The 17,927-nt window shown below is 51.8% G+C and overlaps 1 protein-coding gene across 1 annotated transcript; it reads right to left on the bottom strand.

Moving 5' to 3' along the window:
- Positions 1 to 755: 755 nt before the first annotated feature.
- LOC100352369 (zinc finger protein 234) lies at positions 756 to 10,284 on the bottom strand. The gene is given in 7 exon segments (XM_070063498.1): positions 756 to 1,601; positions 1,604 to 2,218; positions 2,221 to 2,631; positions 6,999 to 7,087; positions 8,295 to 8,431; positions 8,869 to 8,925; positions 10,270 to 10,284. Coding segments are annotated over 7 exon segments (2,154 nt in total). The 3' UTR covers positions 756 to 771.
- Between the last annotated feature and the right edge of the window lie 7,643 nt (positions 10,285 to 17,927).

Here is a 17,927-nt window from a genome sequence, read left to right on the forward strand (position 1 = left end):
TCTTCCCTCTCTCTGTGGCTCTTTCAAATAATTAATAATCTTCGAAAATAAAACTTGTCACTAGTAATTCTGACACTTTACCTTGCCTTAACAGTGTTGAGAAAAATAATCAATTGTGTAGCACGTAAAATCCACAAAGTTCATTTTTCACTCCACACTGTCACAAAAGGTAACTAAATCTATACTGTATAAACCAACAAGTGCTAGAAAAAGTCCAAGGAGATAGGAACCAGTGTGATAGGAGGCTGGAGGGCCTTACCAAACTAGTATTGCAGCTTGCAGACTTGAGTGCCTTTCCACATTTCAATGCTGTCTCCGGGAATTCATTTTATGAAGGCTATGTTCAAGTTTCCTGTTCTGATTACAAATGTTCAATACCAATTTTCCCCTATTACACATTCTCCTCACTAACCTAACACCTATTGAGACCTAGTGAAGTATATGCAATGCTGCAGACTCAACAGTGAACAAGGCATCTGTTTCTATGGACTTAACATTCTAACAGACACTGATTTGGGCATCATGAACCTGTGGCAAAACATCTGCTAAAACCCCTCTCCCTCCCAAAACTTCTCTTCCTGGTAACTCTGGAGCAAGGCCAAGGTTCCCACGGAAGCTCATACTATGCCAGTAACGAGGGCTCTCCTCTGTGTACTCTTTGGGCCACTGGAATAGGAGGAGCTAGGGTTCAAACACTGGTTTTCATGAAACAATTTTCCTGTAAGATATGACGATTGGAAGAATTCACGTGACACTTGAGTCTCCAAAAAATCACTTTATAGAACTTTTTTCCTCTGTGGTTTCTCTGTCCTTCCCACCCCTATTGCTTTTGTAAGACTTATCACGAACGTGGATTCTGTGATGAATCGTAAGGTTGGACCTCCAGCTGAAGGTCTTCCCACACACGGCACAGCTGTACGGCTTCTCCCCCGTGTGCACTCTCTGATGTGACCGCAGCTGTGACGACCGACTGAAGACTTTGCCACACTCGCCGCACCTGTACGGCTTCTCCCCAGTGTGGACGCTCTGATGCAGCTGAAGGCTGGAGGCCTGACTGAAGGACTTGCCGCACTCCCCACACCTGTACGGCCTCTCTCCCGTGTGCACCCGCTGGTGCATGGCCAGATTCAGGCTCCACTTGAAGCCCTTGCCACACGCCTCGCACCTGTACGGCTTTTCTCCCGTGTGCACTTTCTGATGGGCTTGGAGGTGGGAACTCCGACCAAAGCCCTTCCCGCAGGCGTCGCATTTGAATGGTTTCTCGCCACTGTGCACCCTCTGATGGGCCAGAAGATTTGAGGCCTGCCAGAACACCTGCCCGCAGTCCTCACAGTGGTACAGTTTCTCCCCCGTGTGGATCCTGCAATGAATCTTCAGATCTGCCCTCCGACGGAAGCCCTTCCCACACTCGTCACACTTGTAGGGCTTCTCCCCAGTGTGGCCGAGCCGGTGAGTCTGAAGGCGTGAGTTCTGATTGAAGCCCTGCCCGCACTCCTCACACCTGTAAGGTTTCTCTACGCTGTGGGCCTTCTGGTGGATTTTAAGATACGAACTCTGCCGGAAGGCTTTCTGGCATATCTCACATTTATCAGGTTTCTCTCAGTGTGGACCACCAAGTGGACTTGGTCATGGATTTTCATCCTGAAGCTCTTGCCATGCGCGTCACACCTGTACGGCTTCTCCCCAGTGTGGACTCCTTGATGGGCCTGAAAACTTGAACTGTACATGAAGCCCTTGCCGCACACTTTGCACACGTACGGTTTCTCTCCCGTGTGGATTCTGCGGTGGGCCTGAAACTGCGAAGGCTGAATGAAGCTCTTGCCACATTCTGCGCACTTGTAGGGTTTTTCTCCCGTGTGGACCCTCTGGTGGATGTGCAGATTCGAGCTGCAGGTGCAGCGCCTCCCACACTCCGCGCATCCGTACGGCTTCTCTCCCGCGTGCACCGTGCAGTGGTTATCGAGCCCTGATCTCCGGCGGAAGTTCTTGCCACACAAGTCACACTGGAACGGCTTCTCCCCGGTGTGGATTCTCTGATGTTCCTGCAGGTGGGACGCGTGCACGAAGGCCCGCCCGCACTCCTTGCAAGTGTGAGGTTTCTCTCCCGTGTGCAGCTTGTGGTGCACGGTGAGCGTGGCTCTGCGGCTGAAGCCTTTCCCACACTCTGCGCATGTGCACGGTTTCTCCACGGTGTGGACTTTCTGGTGGGCTTGTAGACACAGCTCTGGCTGAACTCCTTACCACACTCGGCACACTTACAGCGTCTCTCACCCCTGTGGGCCCTCTGATGAACACGAAGAGCTGAACTCTAACGGAAGCTTTTCCCACACTCGGCACACGTATGAGACTTCTCTCCCAGGTGTGACTGTGCGTGGAGGACAAAGCTGGCGCCGTCAGAGAACTTCTTACGCTCATTATCCTGGAGAGATGTTTGTCCAGGGAGGGTCAAGCACAGTCCTGTCCCAACCTGGCAGGACGAATCACCTGGTTTGGGGAACCAAAGATGACGCAGCGCGGGGTCTTGGAGTCTGGTTGAGTCGCCTGCAGCGTGCTCCCAGATCTGCTCACGAGAGCGCTCTTCACGCAGCTCTGCTTCTGGGACCGTCCCCGTCTCACCGTGGGTCCGATCTGCTGCAGGGACAGAGAATTCAGAGGCTCGGCACAGTCTTCAGGACGTCACACTTAGGTAAAGCACCGACACCTAACGGACCTGAGAAGGTTCAATCTGTCTTCTTCACTGGGCGTCACGGTCTCCGATCTGCGTGTCCAGAGGTGCAGGAAGTGACCCACTGGCCACCCCCACTAGGCTTTACGATGGATTTCCATTTCATCTGAAAGGCAGAGACAAAGATCTTCCATTCACTGGGTCACTCCCCAGATGCCCAAAACAGCCAGGGTGAGCCAGGCTGAAGCCAGGAAGAGGATTCAATGGAATCGTCTCCCCCATGGGTGGCAAGGGCTTGGACCCAACTCCCTAAGCCAACACCTTCGGCCTCCCAGGGTGTGCATTAACAAGAAGCTGGAACAGGAAGCGGAGCTGGGACTCAAACTCAGGCGCCCCCACGTGGGACGCAGGCATTGCAGGCGCTGCGCCAAACACCCACCCCGTTCCATTAAGCTTCAATAGACCTGTGTGACACCAAGTCTCCTGCATGAGAGCAGTCAAAGACTTCATTTTAAAACATACAATACGCGGGGCAGGCGCCATGGCACAGCAGGTTAAAGCCCCCCGAGCTGCAGCGTCGGCATCCCATTTGGGTGCCATTTGAGTCCCCGCTGCTCCACTTCCAATCCAGCTCCCTGCTCATGCGCCTGAGAGAGCAGCAGAGGATGGCCCGGTACTACATGGGAAACCTGGATGGGATTCTGGGCTCCTGGCTTTGGCCCCGACAGCTCTGGCTGTTGCAGCTATTTGAGAGTGAACCAGTGGATGAAAGAGCGCTCTGTGTGTGTGTGTGTGTGTGTGCCTTACTCTCTGTCACTCTGCCTTTCAAATGAACAAGTAATCTATTAAGAGAGGACTTCTAGGGCAGGCCTTTGACCTAGCAATTATGCTGCAGTTAGGATAACTGCGTGGATGCCTGGTTCCAGCTCCAGCAAGGACTCCAACTCGCAGGGCAGCACCAGTGACAGCTCAAGTAATTGTGTTCTTGTTACCAATTCCATTGCGACCCCAGCTCCAGGCTTTGGCCCAGCCCAGCCCCCGTGCTGTGAACATTTAGGGAATGAACCAGTAGGTGGGAGTGTGCGCTTTCTCTCTCCCTCCCTCCTTCAGACATATAAATAATTTTCTCTGGAAAATTTTTTTAAAGGTTTTATTTATTTATTTGAGAGGTGGAGTTACAGAGAGGGGGAGAGACAGAGAGAGGTCTTCCATCCGCTGGTTTACTCCCCAAATGGCCACAGCTGCTGGAGCTGTGCTGATCTGAAGCCAGGAGCCAGGAGCTTCCTCTGGGCCTCCCACGCAGGTGCAGGGGCCCAAGGACTTGGGCCATCCTCTACTGTCTTCCCAGGCCACAGCAGAGAGCTGGATCGGAAGTGGTGCAGCTGGGACTTGAACCGGCACCCATATGGGATGCCGGCACCGCAGGTGGAGGCTTAGCCTAGTACCCCACAGCACCAGCCCCCGAAACGTTTTTGTGAACAGGCACCTCTTGCTTTGCTTCAGTGGACACCCGACAAGCAGCCTCTATGTAGCTCTGCCGTGGTCATTTCATCGGAAAGCGACTTCAACGTCTAGGCGACTGGGATGGCAATGTGTCGGGACCCCTAACACACACTAAAACACGCCTAGCAGGTGTGTAAGCAGAGGGGAACTGGAGTTCCGGCTCTTACAGGGCCTTTATGAGGACAAAAGGAACGGAAAGTTGAACTAGCAACACACATCATTCCACAACCTGACAGGAAGTCAGACCTCCAGGGGAAAAAAATGCAGAGCTGGAATTTAATCTTTTCCCACCTAGACGGAGTCCCGGAGCAGGAGGGGTCACAGCGTCAACTCCTAGAGCTGGCCCGAGGCGGCGACTCCCACGAGCAGGACTGTTCCCTGCCAGCCACCCGGGTGGGCTCTGCTCAGCCTCAGCTCAGCCTCGAGGCCTTCTTCATTGCCCGGTGAGTGATGGCGAGCCTGGTCCCCACCCAATTCTCCCAGGTAACTTCCGGCCCCTGGAACCTTTCCACCACCAGACGCGCCCTCTCATTGGCCGTCTGGAGTGCGCACGTCCTTCCCACCACGGTGCAGCGGCGACAAGGGACAGCACTTTGCATCTTGGACACGACCCCTGTCTTACACCTTCCTACCTATGAGCATGGCCCACAACAATACAACAGAGTTCAGCAATGGACAGATGGCTCCCAGGTGGACTTTCCCGTGAGGGCTGCAGCCAAGTCCCGGTGGGAAAACTTCTTTTCCAAGTCAGCTATTTGAAATATCAAAGGGACAGCGCATGGCAGGAAAACCCACAGAGGCGGGAAACAAAGGAGACAAAAATAAAAAAAATCAAAGATGGCAAAAAATACTTAGAGGGAAAAGAAAGGAGGGGGCGCCGCACATTGGCTCCTGCTGCAGCCTGGGACATGGAAGAACCGTTGTCTCACAACAGCTTCGCAAAGTCAAAGCTGAAACCCTGTCGTGAGGAGCGAATTCATTTAAAAGCTGGACACGAGCATTCAGAAATAAAAAGGGGCCAGGCGAGGAACTCTGCGAGCCGTACCCCTGCAGGAAAGGGGTCACGTGGAGCACGTACTGAAGCCACGCCGTGCGTCTAGGCGCCCGTGAAACCCTGCTTCTGCTCGTGGGAAAGGTGCGTTTCTTCATGTGGCCCACGCTCAAAAGACCTTGAGCCTTTGGTTCTAGAAGGTACCCACTGGGAGACACGTGGGAAAAATGCTAACAGGTGCGTAAGTCCCTCGTGGACGGCACTGTGGCTAACGGTTGTATTTAACAAGCTGACCCTTAAAAGTCTCTCAAAGGACGTGATGAGTTTGAAGCAGAAGTTTCTATTTTTCCCAGGTTATCATGTCAGTTAGTTACACAGAAAACAAAGTCTTTTATAAAAACGTAGGGAAAATCACATGAAATCTGTATATTGGCGATATCTGTAGGAAATAAAGGCACAACGTATTCCTGAATCGGAGAAAAAGGCAACATTCAGCCGCGAGACTTAAGTCCTCCCCTGCAGCACAGGGCTGGGAGGCCTGGACACAGGGACAGGGACAGGCGCTCCAGGCGGGAGACGCCTTCAGGGAACCGAGTCTGCTGCCTGGCCACGGCCTAACGCCCCGAGAATCGGCTTTTCCTTCTGTGGGGCTGCTACCAAGTCGGCACCAGAATCCTCGCTCAGAACGTAACCCTGTCCAGAAGTAAACAGACGCCCTACAGGGGACGCGGGAGAGCAACCGGGCAGGCGTTCTGCTCGGTGCTCACGACCACGGTGTACACGCACGCCAAGGTGGAGAGGCGGCCACCAGCGAACAAATCCTGCTCCACAACCCCATTCCCTCTGCCTCGCCTACACCCGCCAGCTACCTGCGGCAGCCCTGCAGGCGGCACACTCGCCCTTCCAGAACACACCGGTTTCCAGGGAGCTGCCACGGCCCGGGACCGCTCCAGGCCCTGAGGCTGGAACAACCAACAAGTGACACAGACACAGCTCCTCCACTCGTGGCCATCACGCCGCAGCGGGGAGAGAGAGGTGGTGAGCGAGCGAAAAAATCCAGGAGAGCCGACATGACGCAGGGCTGGGTGCGAGTGGCCATCTTTTCAATGAGGCGCTCAGAAAAGGTTTTTCTGATAAAAATAAAACTGCAGCGAGTTTTGAAGGAAGTGAAGGCAGCACTGGATGGTTTGAGCTGTTTTCCAGGCAGAGCGCAGGGGCCATACGGGCGCCAGGCGGAAGCGTCAGGCAGAAGAATTGCCCCTAAAGAACTCCCGTCCCCATTCGCAGGGCCTGAGGACGTCAGGCTAAAGGACCCAGGGGGCTCAAGGTTGCTGGTCAGCTGACCTGAAACGGAAGACTGTACGTCTGGATGGACGCAGAGTAGTGAAGAGGGATTGTGTGAGAGGGAGGCAGAGAGAAATCAAAGGCCAGCGTTGTAGCGCAGCGGGTTAAGCCGCCACCCGTGATGCTGCGTCTCATGTGGGTGCCAGTTCGAGCCCCGGCTGCCCCCATTCCGATCCAGCTCCCTGCTACGGCCTGGGAAAGCAGTAGAAGATGGCCCGAGTGCTTGGGCCCCTGCACCCGCGTGGGAGACCCGGATGAAGCTCCTGGCTCCTGACTTCAGCCTGGCCCAGACACCTGGGGAGTGAACCAGCGGAGGGAAGATCTCTGTGTCTGTCACTCTGCCTTTCAAATAAATAGTCTTTAAAAGGGGAGTGGGGTTGGGGCAAGAAGCCAGTGCAGCATAACAACAAACATTTCGCACCACATGGTGGCAGCAGTGGTGGAGAGAAGAGAAACAGGAACGTTTCTATGAGGACTCCTGCTGCTATATCTCACCTGATCCCCTTTCTCTTTGGGTTGCTGTCTTCACGTCCAGCCCTTTCCTGTTTTCTGAGTGGGATGGATCAGGTGTGAAGGGGTGACACCTGTGAACAGGCAAAGTCACATTTAAAACAAACTCACTAACGCTGCAACTTACTGGAAATCTGGGTTCCTACTGCATACAGACCACCAGGTCATTGAAAGCAGTATTTTTTGGGGCTGGCGCTGTGGCATAGCAGGTTAATGCCCTGGCCTGAAGCACTGGCATACCATATGGGCGCTGGTTCGAGTCCCAGCTGCTCCACTTCTGATCCAGCTCTCTGCTATGGCCTGGAAAAGCAGTAGAAGATGGCCCAGGTCCTTGGACCTCTACATTCACATGGGAGACCCGGAAGAAGCTCCTGGCTCCTGGCTTTGGATCAGCACACCTCAAGCGGTTGCGGCCAATTGATGAGTGAACCATCGGATGGGAAACCTCTCTCTGCCACTCCTCTCTTTGTGTAACTCTGACTTTCAAATAAATAAATCAATCTAAAAAAAAAAAAGGCAGTGTTTTTCATTCTTAAAGTGACACTGAGGAAACACTAGTATTTTAGGCCTGTGACACATATGTAAGTCTGGAGTATAAAACCCATCCCTGGGGCCAGCGCTGTAGCACGTAGGGGCCAGCGCTGTGGCACATAGGCTAAGCTTTCCATGTGGCGCTGGTTCTAGTCCCGGCTGCTTCTCTTCTGATCCAGCTCTCTGCTGTGGCCAGGGAGTGCAGTGGAGGATGGCCCAAGTGCTTGGGCCCTGCACCCATGGGAGACCAGGAGAAGCACCTGGCTCCTGCCATCGGATCAGCGCAGTGCGCCGGCCGCAATGCACCAGCTGCAGCAGCCATTGGAGGGTGAACAACGGCAAAGGAAGACCTTTCTCTCTGTCTCTCTCTCTCACTGTCCACTCTGCCTGTCAAAAAAAAAAAAAAAAAAAAAAGAAGAAGAAGAAGAAGAAGATGGGCCAGGTCCTTGGGCCCCTGTACCCACCTGGGAGACCTGGAGGAAGCTCCTGGCTCCTGGCTCCAGACTGGTTCAGCTCAGGCTGTTGGGGCCATCTGGGGAGTGAACCAGCTGATGGAAGACCTCTCTCTCTGTTGCTGCAGCTGGCCAGCGTTGGCTACAATGTGTTTCCTTCCTCCTGAGACACTCTGACACTTTCTATCCTGGTGCACTAAAATTTATCAGTAGGAGAGTCAAGTTCAAGACCTCCAGAGCCTTGACCCCTGGACACACAAGGTCACTGCACAGGGTGACACCGAGTGTCCGAGCGCGCCCGTCCTCACCCACGGACAGCAGGTTCCGGAAGTTCTCCAGCATCACCTCGCGGTACAGCGCCCTCTGCGCCGCGTCCAGCAGCCGCAGCTCCTCCTCGCTGAAGACCACGGCCACGTCCTGGAAGGTCACCGCCTCCTGCAGCAGAGACGGAACATCAGCAGAGATCTTAACCCCCGACAGCCATCACCGTGACCAAGAAGAGGAGGCTGGGCGGGGAGCTGGCCTAGGTCTGCAGGGACTTAATCCATCTGTGGACTTTCTCCTATCCTGTCTAAGCCTCGCAACCATCTTATCCTCAGCCTCGTGAAACCCACAGCCACGACAGCCGCCCTCGTATTCTCACTTCGTGCCCTTGCTGATTCTACTTAGAATGTGCTAGAACTGTGACGCATCCTGCCCGAGAAACAGGCAGCAATTCAGTCAGCAACACAGAGCACGTCACAGGGAGCTGGGTCGGCAGGGGACGAGCCGAGCCGGGAACCAGGCCCTCCGACAAGGATGCGGGTGTCGTGAGCAGCCACTTAACCAGGTGGCTCAGGTCTGTCCCTCGAGACGTTTTCAATCCAACTTACCAACGGCTCGCTGCCAATGGGACAAAGAGGTGACCCGTAAACCACACCAACACGGGCCTAAGGGGACGAGGAACCAGGATGGCGCTCTTCCTGTGTGAAAACCTCTCGCCGGGTCTGTGGCTGCGCCGTGCCTGGATGTTCGGCTGCAGGGCAGCCAGTGCAGCACAGGCCAGAAGCGTCATTCTTTTAAAAAAAAAAAAAGATTAATTTTATTTATTTGAAAGAGTTACACAGAGAGGCAGAGGCACAGAGAGAGAGGTCTTCCATCTGCTGGTTCACTCCCCGTATGGCTGCAACAGCCAGAGCTGCGCCGATCCGAAGCCAGGAGCCAGGAGCTTTTTCCAGGTCTCCTATGCAGGTGCAGGGGCCCCCAGGACTTGGGCCATCTTCCACTGCCTTCCCGGGCCACAGCAGAGAGCTGGATCGGAAGTGGAGCAGCTGGGTCTCAAACTGGCTCCCATATAGGATGCTGGTGCTGCAGGTGGCGGGTTTACTCGCTACGCCACAGTGCCGGCCCCTGGTTATTCTTTTCATAACTGATGTCTGGGAAAAGGTTATACCAGCAGGCTGCACCTCTGCAGCGTCACTTAACACAGTGATGTGCCTGTCACCTGTCTGTAGGGGGGAAGCAGCTAAGACTCCAGAGGCGCACAACTCAACAGGAACACGATGCAATCAAAAACGCGAACATTTCCACGTGAAATTTAAAATGTCACAATTGAAAATGAGCTACATGGGGTCTGTGTTGTGGCACGGGGGTTAAGCCACCACCTGTGCCACCAGCATCCCACATGGGCGCAGGTTCAAGTTCCCGGCTGCTGCACTTCCGACCCGGCTCCCTGCTTTGGTCCTGGGAAAGCAGCAGAAGACGGCCCAAGTGCTTGGGGCCCTGCACCCACTTAAGAGACCCTGGGTGGGGTTCCAGGTTCAAAGCTTTGGCCCGGCCCAGCCCCAGCCACTGAGGCTGTTTGGACAGTGAATCAGCAGATGGAAGATCTCTCTGTCTCTCCCTCTCTCTCTGTAATGCTACCTCTCAAATAAATAAATAAATCTCTTAATAATAAAATGAGATATATAAGGGTACCTCAAAAAGTTCATGGAAAACAGAATTAAGAGATAAGAATTTTGGTGCAAAAAAAATCTTTGCAATTATGCATAAAAATATAGTCACCAACGTACATGATGAAAAGAGCTTGAGAGACTTTCAAAACCTAGTTTGTGAGCGGGGGAGTAACGTGGGAAAATTGTTCATCCCCACTAACTTCTCTATTCTATAAAATATATAATAATCAGAGAGACAGAACCAAGCGCAGTCGAATCAGACGGGGAAAAGGCAGCCGCAGGTGCGCAGATTCTCTGCTATTTGCGGTCCTCCTTGGCCCTCAGTGTCACCACCCTTACCTCGAAGGCGGCCATTCCTCTCCCTCGTGCGGGGACCCGGGAGCGTCCGGACGTCCGCAGGGCCCGGGAAGGGGAACGCGGCCTAGGGACAGCCCCAGAAAGCGGGAAATGAGTCGCGCGAGGCCCCCGAGAGACGCTGCTCCCCGCACGGGCACCCGCGACTGCTCCTGGGAAGAACCCGCGGCCTCCTGGGCTCGCTCTGCAGGAGGCGCCTCCGCACACAGAATCCGCGCTCCCGGGGCTCACGCCCGCCTCCACGAACAAGGGAAAAGCAGTCCTCTCCACGGAGCCGCGTGGCATCAGGGAACTTGCTCGTGGGCCGTCACATTCTGAGGGGGACGCGCGCTCGTCCGCACCAGGGCCACCCCGTGCACCTGCGCCCCGGGCTCCCCGAGGCCCCCCTCGTCGGGTGGCTGTCCCGGGCCAAAGCCAAGTCCCTCCCTCCCCCTCCCTCCAAAACACTTTCCAGTCTCACGCCTGCTCAAGGTTGGGATTGCGCCTGCTCAAGGTTGGGATTGCACGGAGCTCCTGGGTTACACTTCCTGCAAGGCCCATTCGGAATTAACCCCGCATTCCCTACCTCTGGGCAGTCACAAGGGTACCTGCACTGGAGACTTTTTGCTTTAGGTCTTCTTGAGTCGTCCAACGAAAATGTCCCATGAACTCGGCTTCCTGACGTCCCAAGGCCCGCTTACGACAGCAGGATTTCAGGAGCAAGTTAGGGGAGCTGCATATATAAATATAACTGATTCACTTGAAAGTCGGTTACAGAGAGAGAGGTCTTCCATCCGCCACTCGCTCTAGAGGACAGCCGTCAAGGAGTTAACAGGAATGACCGCTGAGAGGCCAGCAGAGGACCGGAAGGAGGGCACTGTGTGATCTGACGGCCTGAGGCTGAAACTGACAGAGTGGGGAGGCCCCCAGGAGAGAGGGCAGCACCAGTCCCTTTTCTGGACCATGGGATGCCGTTGGTTGGCTTCTTAGGACAGACGACGGCCATCTGACGGGGCCAAAGGGGAAGCTGTGTTCGCATAGACAACTTAAATTTTTTCTGGTATTAGTATCAAATTGCAGAGAAAGACGTACGCATATTGCCGAATATCCCAAAGCAAATTGACTACTGAGGACGCTGACCTGGGAGTCAGTCTCTCGAAGCTTACGACCTGATGTGACAGCACTGAGTCCCTCAGGTGAGGGAGCATGTTTTATTATTAAGAGGTTTTCCCTTTGTATTTTTTTTTTGTTAAAGTATATTAATATAAAGTAAGAAAAATCTATCTAAAATATTTCCCCTTGAAAATAACTATTTTTTTCTCGCCATAAACATGCATCTCACTGTCGCGGGGGTGTGGATCCCGGCTACATTTACTCCAGGAGCTAAGTAGCTTGCATCAGTCTCAGGCCATGGCCCTACACCGCTAAAAACGGCAGCCCGGCCCGTCCCAGTTCAGCTCCCCCACTTTCCCCAGGCACCAGAGCGGCCTCATCAGGATCCCTTTCCTTTACTGACCCCTGTCTATCCCACATCCTCACCATCGGCACAGCAGGTTAAACCGCCAGTGGCAACGCCAGCATCCCATATCCAAGTGCTGCCTCAAGTCTCAGCCTCTGCAGTTCCAATCCAGCCAATGGTTCAAGCACTTGGGCCCCTGCTACTGGTGTGGCGATCAGGATGGAGTTACTGGTTCCTGGCTTTGGCCATTTAAAGAGTGAACAAACAAATGGAAGATATCTCTCTTTCTGCCTTTCAAATAAACAAATCTTTTAAAAATTAAATCTCAGGACCAGTGTTATGGTATAGTGGATTAAGTCACTGCCCGCCAACAGTGGCATCCTGTATGGACGCCAGTTCCAGTCCTGGCTGCTCCACTTCTGGTCCAGCTCCCTGCTGGTGTGCCTAGGGAAGCAGCAGAAGATGGTCCAAGTCTTTGGGTCCCTGCCATCCACATGGGAGACTTGGAAGAAGCTCCTGGCTTCAAACCAGCCCAGTTCCAGCCATTGTGGCCATTTGGGGAGTGAACCAGTAGGTGGAAGACCTCTCTGTCTCTCCCTCCCTCTCTCTCTAAACTCTGCCTTTCAAATAAATAAAAACTCTTTTTAAAAAATAAAGTCCCATGTTCCATATCCATTTTTTCTAACTTAATATAAAGTAGAAACTTTCTGTCAAAGTCAATTAAAAAAAATCTAACCTCTTCCAGTTGATGATTGTATGGTGTTACACTGAATGCATGAAGCACTGGCGCTGACCTGGAATTATCTGTAGCTAAGTGTTGTTTTCCTTTGAAACAGAAGCGGTGATATAAAATACTCCCCTTAGATGGAACAAAAGCTAATGACATGTGATTAGCGCGTCTATCTGCCTGATTCAGTCGGTAAGTAATGCTTGCTTGCGAGTTCCAGAAACTTGCCTTGAGAAAAGCAAGCAAAAGCTGCAAAGTGACCTGGCCCTTTCCTGTCAGCAGGGCCAGAGGATTGGATTTATGGTTGTTTGTTTGTTTGTTTGAAGATTTAATTTATTTGTGAGGTAGAATGACAGAGAGGGAGAGACAGGGAGAAAGATCTTCCATCTGCTGGTTCACTCCCCCAAACGGCCACAATGGCCAGAGGGGGACTGATCCGAAGCCAGGGCCAGGAGCTTCTTCCAGGTCCCCCATGTGAGTGCAGGGGCCTAAGCACTTGGGCCATCTTCTACTGCCCTTCCGAGCCATAGCAAGGAGCTGGACCAGAAGAGGAACAGCCAGGACTCGAATCGGCGCCTATATAGGATTCTGGCATTGCAGGCAGTGGCTTTACCCACTATGCCACAGTGCCGGCCCCATGGTTCACTCTTTTGTCAATTGCCTTAGTTACCCTGAACCTTCTTTCTTTTTTTTTCTTTTTCTTTTTTGACAGGCAGAGTGGACAGTGAGAGAGAGAGAGAGAGAGAGAGAGAGAGAGAAAGGTCTTCCTTTTCCGTTGGTTCATCCCCCAATGGCCGCAGCAGCTGGTGCGCTGTGGCCTGCGCACCGCGCTGATCCGAAGCCAGGAGCCAGGTGCTTCCTCCTGGTCTCCCATGCGGGTGCAGGGCCCAAGCACTTGGGCCATCCTCCACTGCCTTCCAGGGCCACAGCAGAGAGCTGGACTGGAAGAGGAGCAACCGGGACAGAATCCGGCGCCCCAGCCAAGACTAGAACTTGGGGTGCCAGTGCTGCAGGCAGAGGATTAGCCTATTGAGCTGCAGCGCCGGCCTTTTTTTTTTTTTTTTTTTTTTAAGATTTATTTGAAAATCAGAGTTACACAGAGAGAGGAGAGGTCTTCCATCCGATGGTTCACTCCCCAGATGGCCGCAACGGCCAGAGCTGCGCCGATCTGAAGCCAGGAGCTTCTTCCAGGTCTCCCACACAGGTGCAGGGGCCCAAGGACTTGGGCCATCTTCTTCTTTTTTTTTTTTTTTACAGGCAGAGTGGACAGTGAGAGAGAGAGACAGAGAGAAAGGTCTTCCTTTGCCGTTGGTTCACCCTCCAATGGCCGCCGCGGCCGGCGCGCTGCGGCCGGCGCACCGCGCTGATCCGATGGCAGGAGCCAGGAGCCAGGTGCTTCTCCTGGTCTCCCATGGGGTGCAGGGCCCAAGCACCTGGGCCATCCTCCACTGCACTCCCTGGCCACAGCAGAGGGCTGGCCTGGAAGAGGGGCAACCGGGACAGAATCCGGCGCCCCGACCGGGACTAGAACCCGGTGTGCCGGCGCCGCTAGGCGGAGGATTAGCCTAGTGAGCCGCGGCGCCGGCCTTGGGCCATCTTTTACTGCTTTCCCAGGCCATAGCAGAGAGTTGGATCGGAAGTGGAGCAGCTGGGACTAGAACCGGTGCCCATATGGGATGCCGGCACTTCAGGCCAGGGCGTTAACCCGGTGTGCCACAGCGCTGGCCCCCTACCCTGAACTTTCAACCTGTAGTTCTTAAGGCATCTGCCAAAATGCAAGGCACTTGTCTCCTCTTATTTCTGGCCACTCGACAATGCCCAGATGGAACTCTCTTCTCCATTTAATGACATTTCCCCAATCTCCTATTTCTTTTCAACAGCACTAAATTCCTTTGTCATCTCCACTTGTTTGGACATATCGTCTCTTCACAGCTTCCCCATTAACAACCGACTCCATAGCAAACAGAGCAGGACAGGACAAAGTACAGACCTGCACACACAGTGCTCCTAGGGCTTCTTGCATCCCACACACTATGCATACATGGCCACTCAACATGTGGCCAAAAGGACCCGGGAACATCCCGTGGCCTTCACACTTGTAATAACTCCCCAGATGTACCACTTTGTCTGAGATCTTGGGCTAACCCAGGACTCCTGTCAGGAATCTATCCTGTACCATCTGCAGGACAATCACAAGTGACAGGTCAGACAACAGCCATTCAGTCAGGAACGAAGACCTCACCCCAAGTGATGACTTCAGCGCACCTGCAGCACCAGCCTTGACACCAACACCCCGAGACGTCCAATCTCACGCTCAGCTCTATCAAGCAAGATTCCAGTGCCCCTCAGCTCCGAGCTTCACACCTCGCTCCAGCTGCCCTTTCTCCTCGCTCGCCTTCCCCACTGCCATCTATACAGCCCTGCTTACACCTTTGTCACAGCCCAGACAGCGCTAACGTCATTGTAGACGTAACTGATGCTCCAACTCTCCTGCTCATTTAATATTTGCGAGTCCATTTTCTCCCCGCCCCCTACAAAATACTACATTCTGCAAGAAGCTAAAACTTATCGGTGGATCTTTATGCCAAACCCTGATGAATGACAGTGCAAGCCCATAGGACCTACCGTTGCCTGTTACCTCCTCCACCTCATCAAGGAGCCCCCAATTAATTGATTTACCCTTGTCCCTTCTATTCCTGCAACATATCTTGCCATTTTGGTGTAAGTTAGGGCCAGCAAATTAACCAACTTATACCCACAGATGCCCCATAACTTATTTCCATTCCTTGAGTGAAACTATCCCTACACCAAAGCCTCAAATTCCACCACCACTCATGTTGTTGGGATGTAGATGTAATAAATGCTCTCAGACCAAGTCCCGACTCGACCCCAGTGATGACATCCCCTTGTCCAATAGTCCATGTCTGACTCTCCACTATTCCAGCAACCTGCTTTCTTCAGCTTCCTGGGTAGTATCTATTAAATAGTCACAGAATGTCACCCAAGGGATGAAAACGTCAACAGTGGGCCTGTTACCAGGCACACCAGCCTGGGTAACCACTTGTACAACTAGTCCCACGCTTCTGGACGTATTTGATATACACATTAACCACTCACCATCCTTCTGGTCAACCAGCCAGCAGCTCCTCCATTTCCCCAGGTCCTCACTTGACTTCAACAGATCCTTTATTAATTTTCCTTTCACAAATCCCACACTCCTCCTAGCCTCTACCAACAACTGATATCAAATACAGCTATGAAAACAACGGGCCCTCACATGAATGCATGGATGTATGCCCTTCTCACACGGGGTCATCTATGATCGATTCTGAACTGGGCCTCGCTGCAACCTTGGGTATAACTGGCACACCTTTAGGTCTTTTCAGTCCTGAATCAGATGTAGCTCAGCCAAACGATGTCACAACTTCTAGCCGACGACATATACCAAACAGTCCAAGAGGTGACTCTTAATAAAAGAGTAGTTGCTGGCAGCTGGTAGCACTCTGCATTAGACTACCTACTGACATCTCAGCTGGACCCTTGAAGGACCCTCTGGCAGCACGGAGGTCAACTGAACAGGAAAGGTCACTGGCAGATCAAGCAACGAACCAGTCATTGGTATTACTAAAACAGGCCCCAGGCTTTCCTGAATCGCCGCTGATTTTTCTGTTTGCATCATCCTGCTTGAATATAAATTATATGGTCCCATGTTATCTTTCAGGAAGTTATAACTACTGGACTAATTATATTAGGTCAACCCTACCAATCTGGTCTCTCTCACCTACGAGCCTCGTGTCCTGTGAATATCCACCGTCTACTTCACGATCCTGATGAAATCACCCGCCAGCCTGCCGCGCCACGCCCCCTTGCCGCGTGCTGGCAGGACTCCTCCACATAGAATGTGTGGACATCTGCTCCCTCTGTTCTGGACCTTGCAGGGAACAGCGGTCCCCACCCCTCACCTTTCTCAGACCCCTCCAGGGGACTAATGTCATGACTTGTGACATCCAAACCTAACCTTGCAGAGTTTTCCCACATCATAGTGGAACTTGATGTAAAAGACATGTAGGTTGGCAAGGAAAAATAAGCTTTTGTAGATAACATGAGAGTCTACATGAAAAAGCCCAAAGAATCTACAGAAAAGCTACTTGAAATATGAACTTTGGCAAGATTGTAGGATGACAAGGTCAACGTAAATCAATTGTATTTCCATATACTAGCAATGAACAATAGGAAATAAAAATTTGAAAAATAACACTATTTAATTAGCGCCAAAATACATGGAATATTTAGGCATAAATATAATAAAATATGCACAGGACCTATATGCTGAAAACTACAAGTTACTAATGAAAGGATTCTTAAAGAAATAGAGACATACCATGTCCATGGTTTAGAACATTCACTATTGTTAAGATGTCAATCCCAAACTCATTCAGATATTCAATACAATCCTAACAAAAATCCGAGCAAGCTTACTTTTAGAATCACAAAGCTGATTCTAAAAACTATGGAAAGGTAAATAAATTAGAAGAGCCAAAATAATTTTGAAAGAGAATGAGGTTGCAAGACTCAAAACCACCTGATTTCATTCTATTAAAGCTTTAAGAGTCATGGTTGTACAGTGAGCAGAGGCCAGGAAGACGCACACATGTAATGCCAATGGATTTTTCACAAAGGTACAACAGAAACTTAATGTCAAAAGGACACATAATTTGATGCCCATAAGCAAAAAAGGGGACCTTAATAACTCAAATGGATAACTGTCTAAAATATAAAACCTCAAACTATAACATACTATTTAAAAAAAAAAAAAGAGCAAAATCTTGGTAATGTTGGATGAGGCAGACTTCTTATATCTGAAACCAAAGAATACTACCAATGGCAAAATATGAATTTCATTACAATTTTATGAGAAAAACATTAACAGGATAAAAACAAAAGCCATATACTTACAGGCGATAGAGTGTTTATCGATAACATAAAAATAACTCTTAAAAATCAAGAACAAGTGGGGCCAGCATTGCGGCACATCGGGCTAAGCTGCTGCATGTGACACCAGCATCCCATACTGGGGTGCTGGTTCAAGTCCTGGCTGCTCCGCTTCCAACCCAGCTCCCCAGGAACGTGCCTGGGAAAGCAGCAGATGGTCCAAGGACCTCTCACCCATGTGGGAGACCCAGATGAAGGCCTGGTCCAACCCTGGCTGTTACAGGCATTTGGGGAGTGAACCAGCAGATAGAAGACTTCTCTCTCTGCCTCTCCTTCTCTCTGTGACTGTCTTTCAAATAAATAAAATAAATCTTTAAAAAAAAATAAAAAATACTTTCCCCATATAAGACAGCAATACTGTTAGGTATTTATGAAGGAAAAGTTTTGTTTTTTTTTTTTTTTTTGACAGGCAGAGTTAGACAGTGAGAGAGAGAGACAGAGAGAAAGGTCTTCCTTTTGCCATTGGTTCACCCGCCAAGTGACCAC

Source organism: Oryctolagus cuniculus, chromosome 18 (assembly GCF_964237555.1).
Source record: "Oryctolagus cuniculus chromosome 18, mOryCun1.1, whole genome shotgun sequence".
Taxonomy (NCBI): Eukaryota; Metazoa; Chordata; class Mammalia; order Lagomorpha; family Leporidae; genus Oryctolagus; species Oryctolagus cuniculus.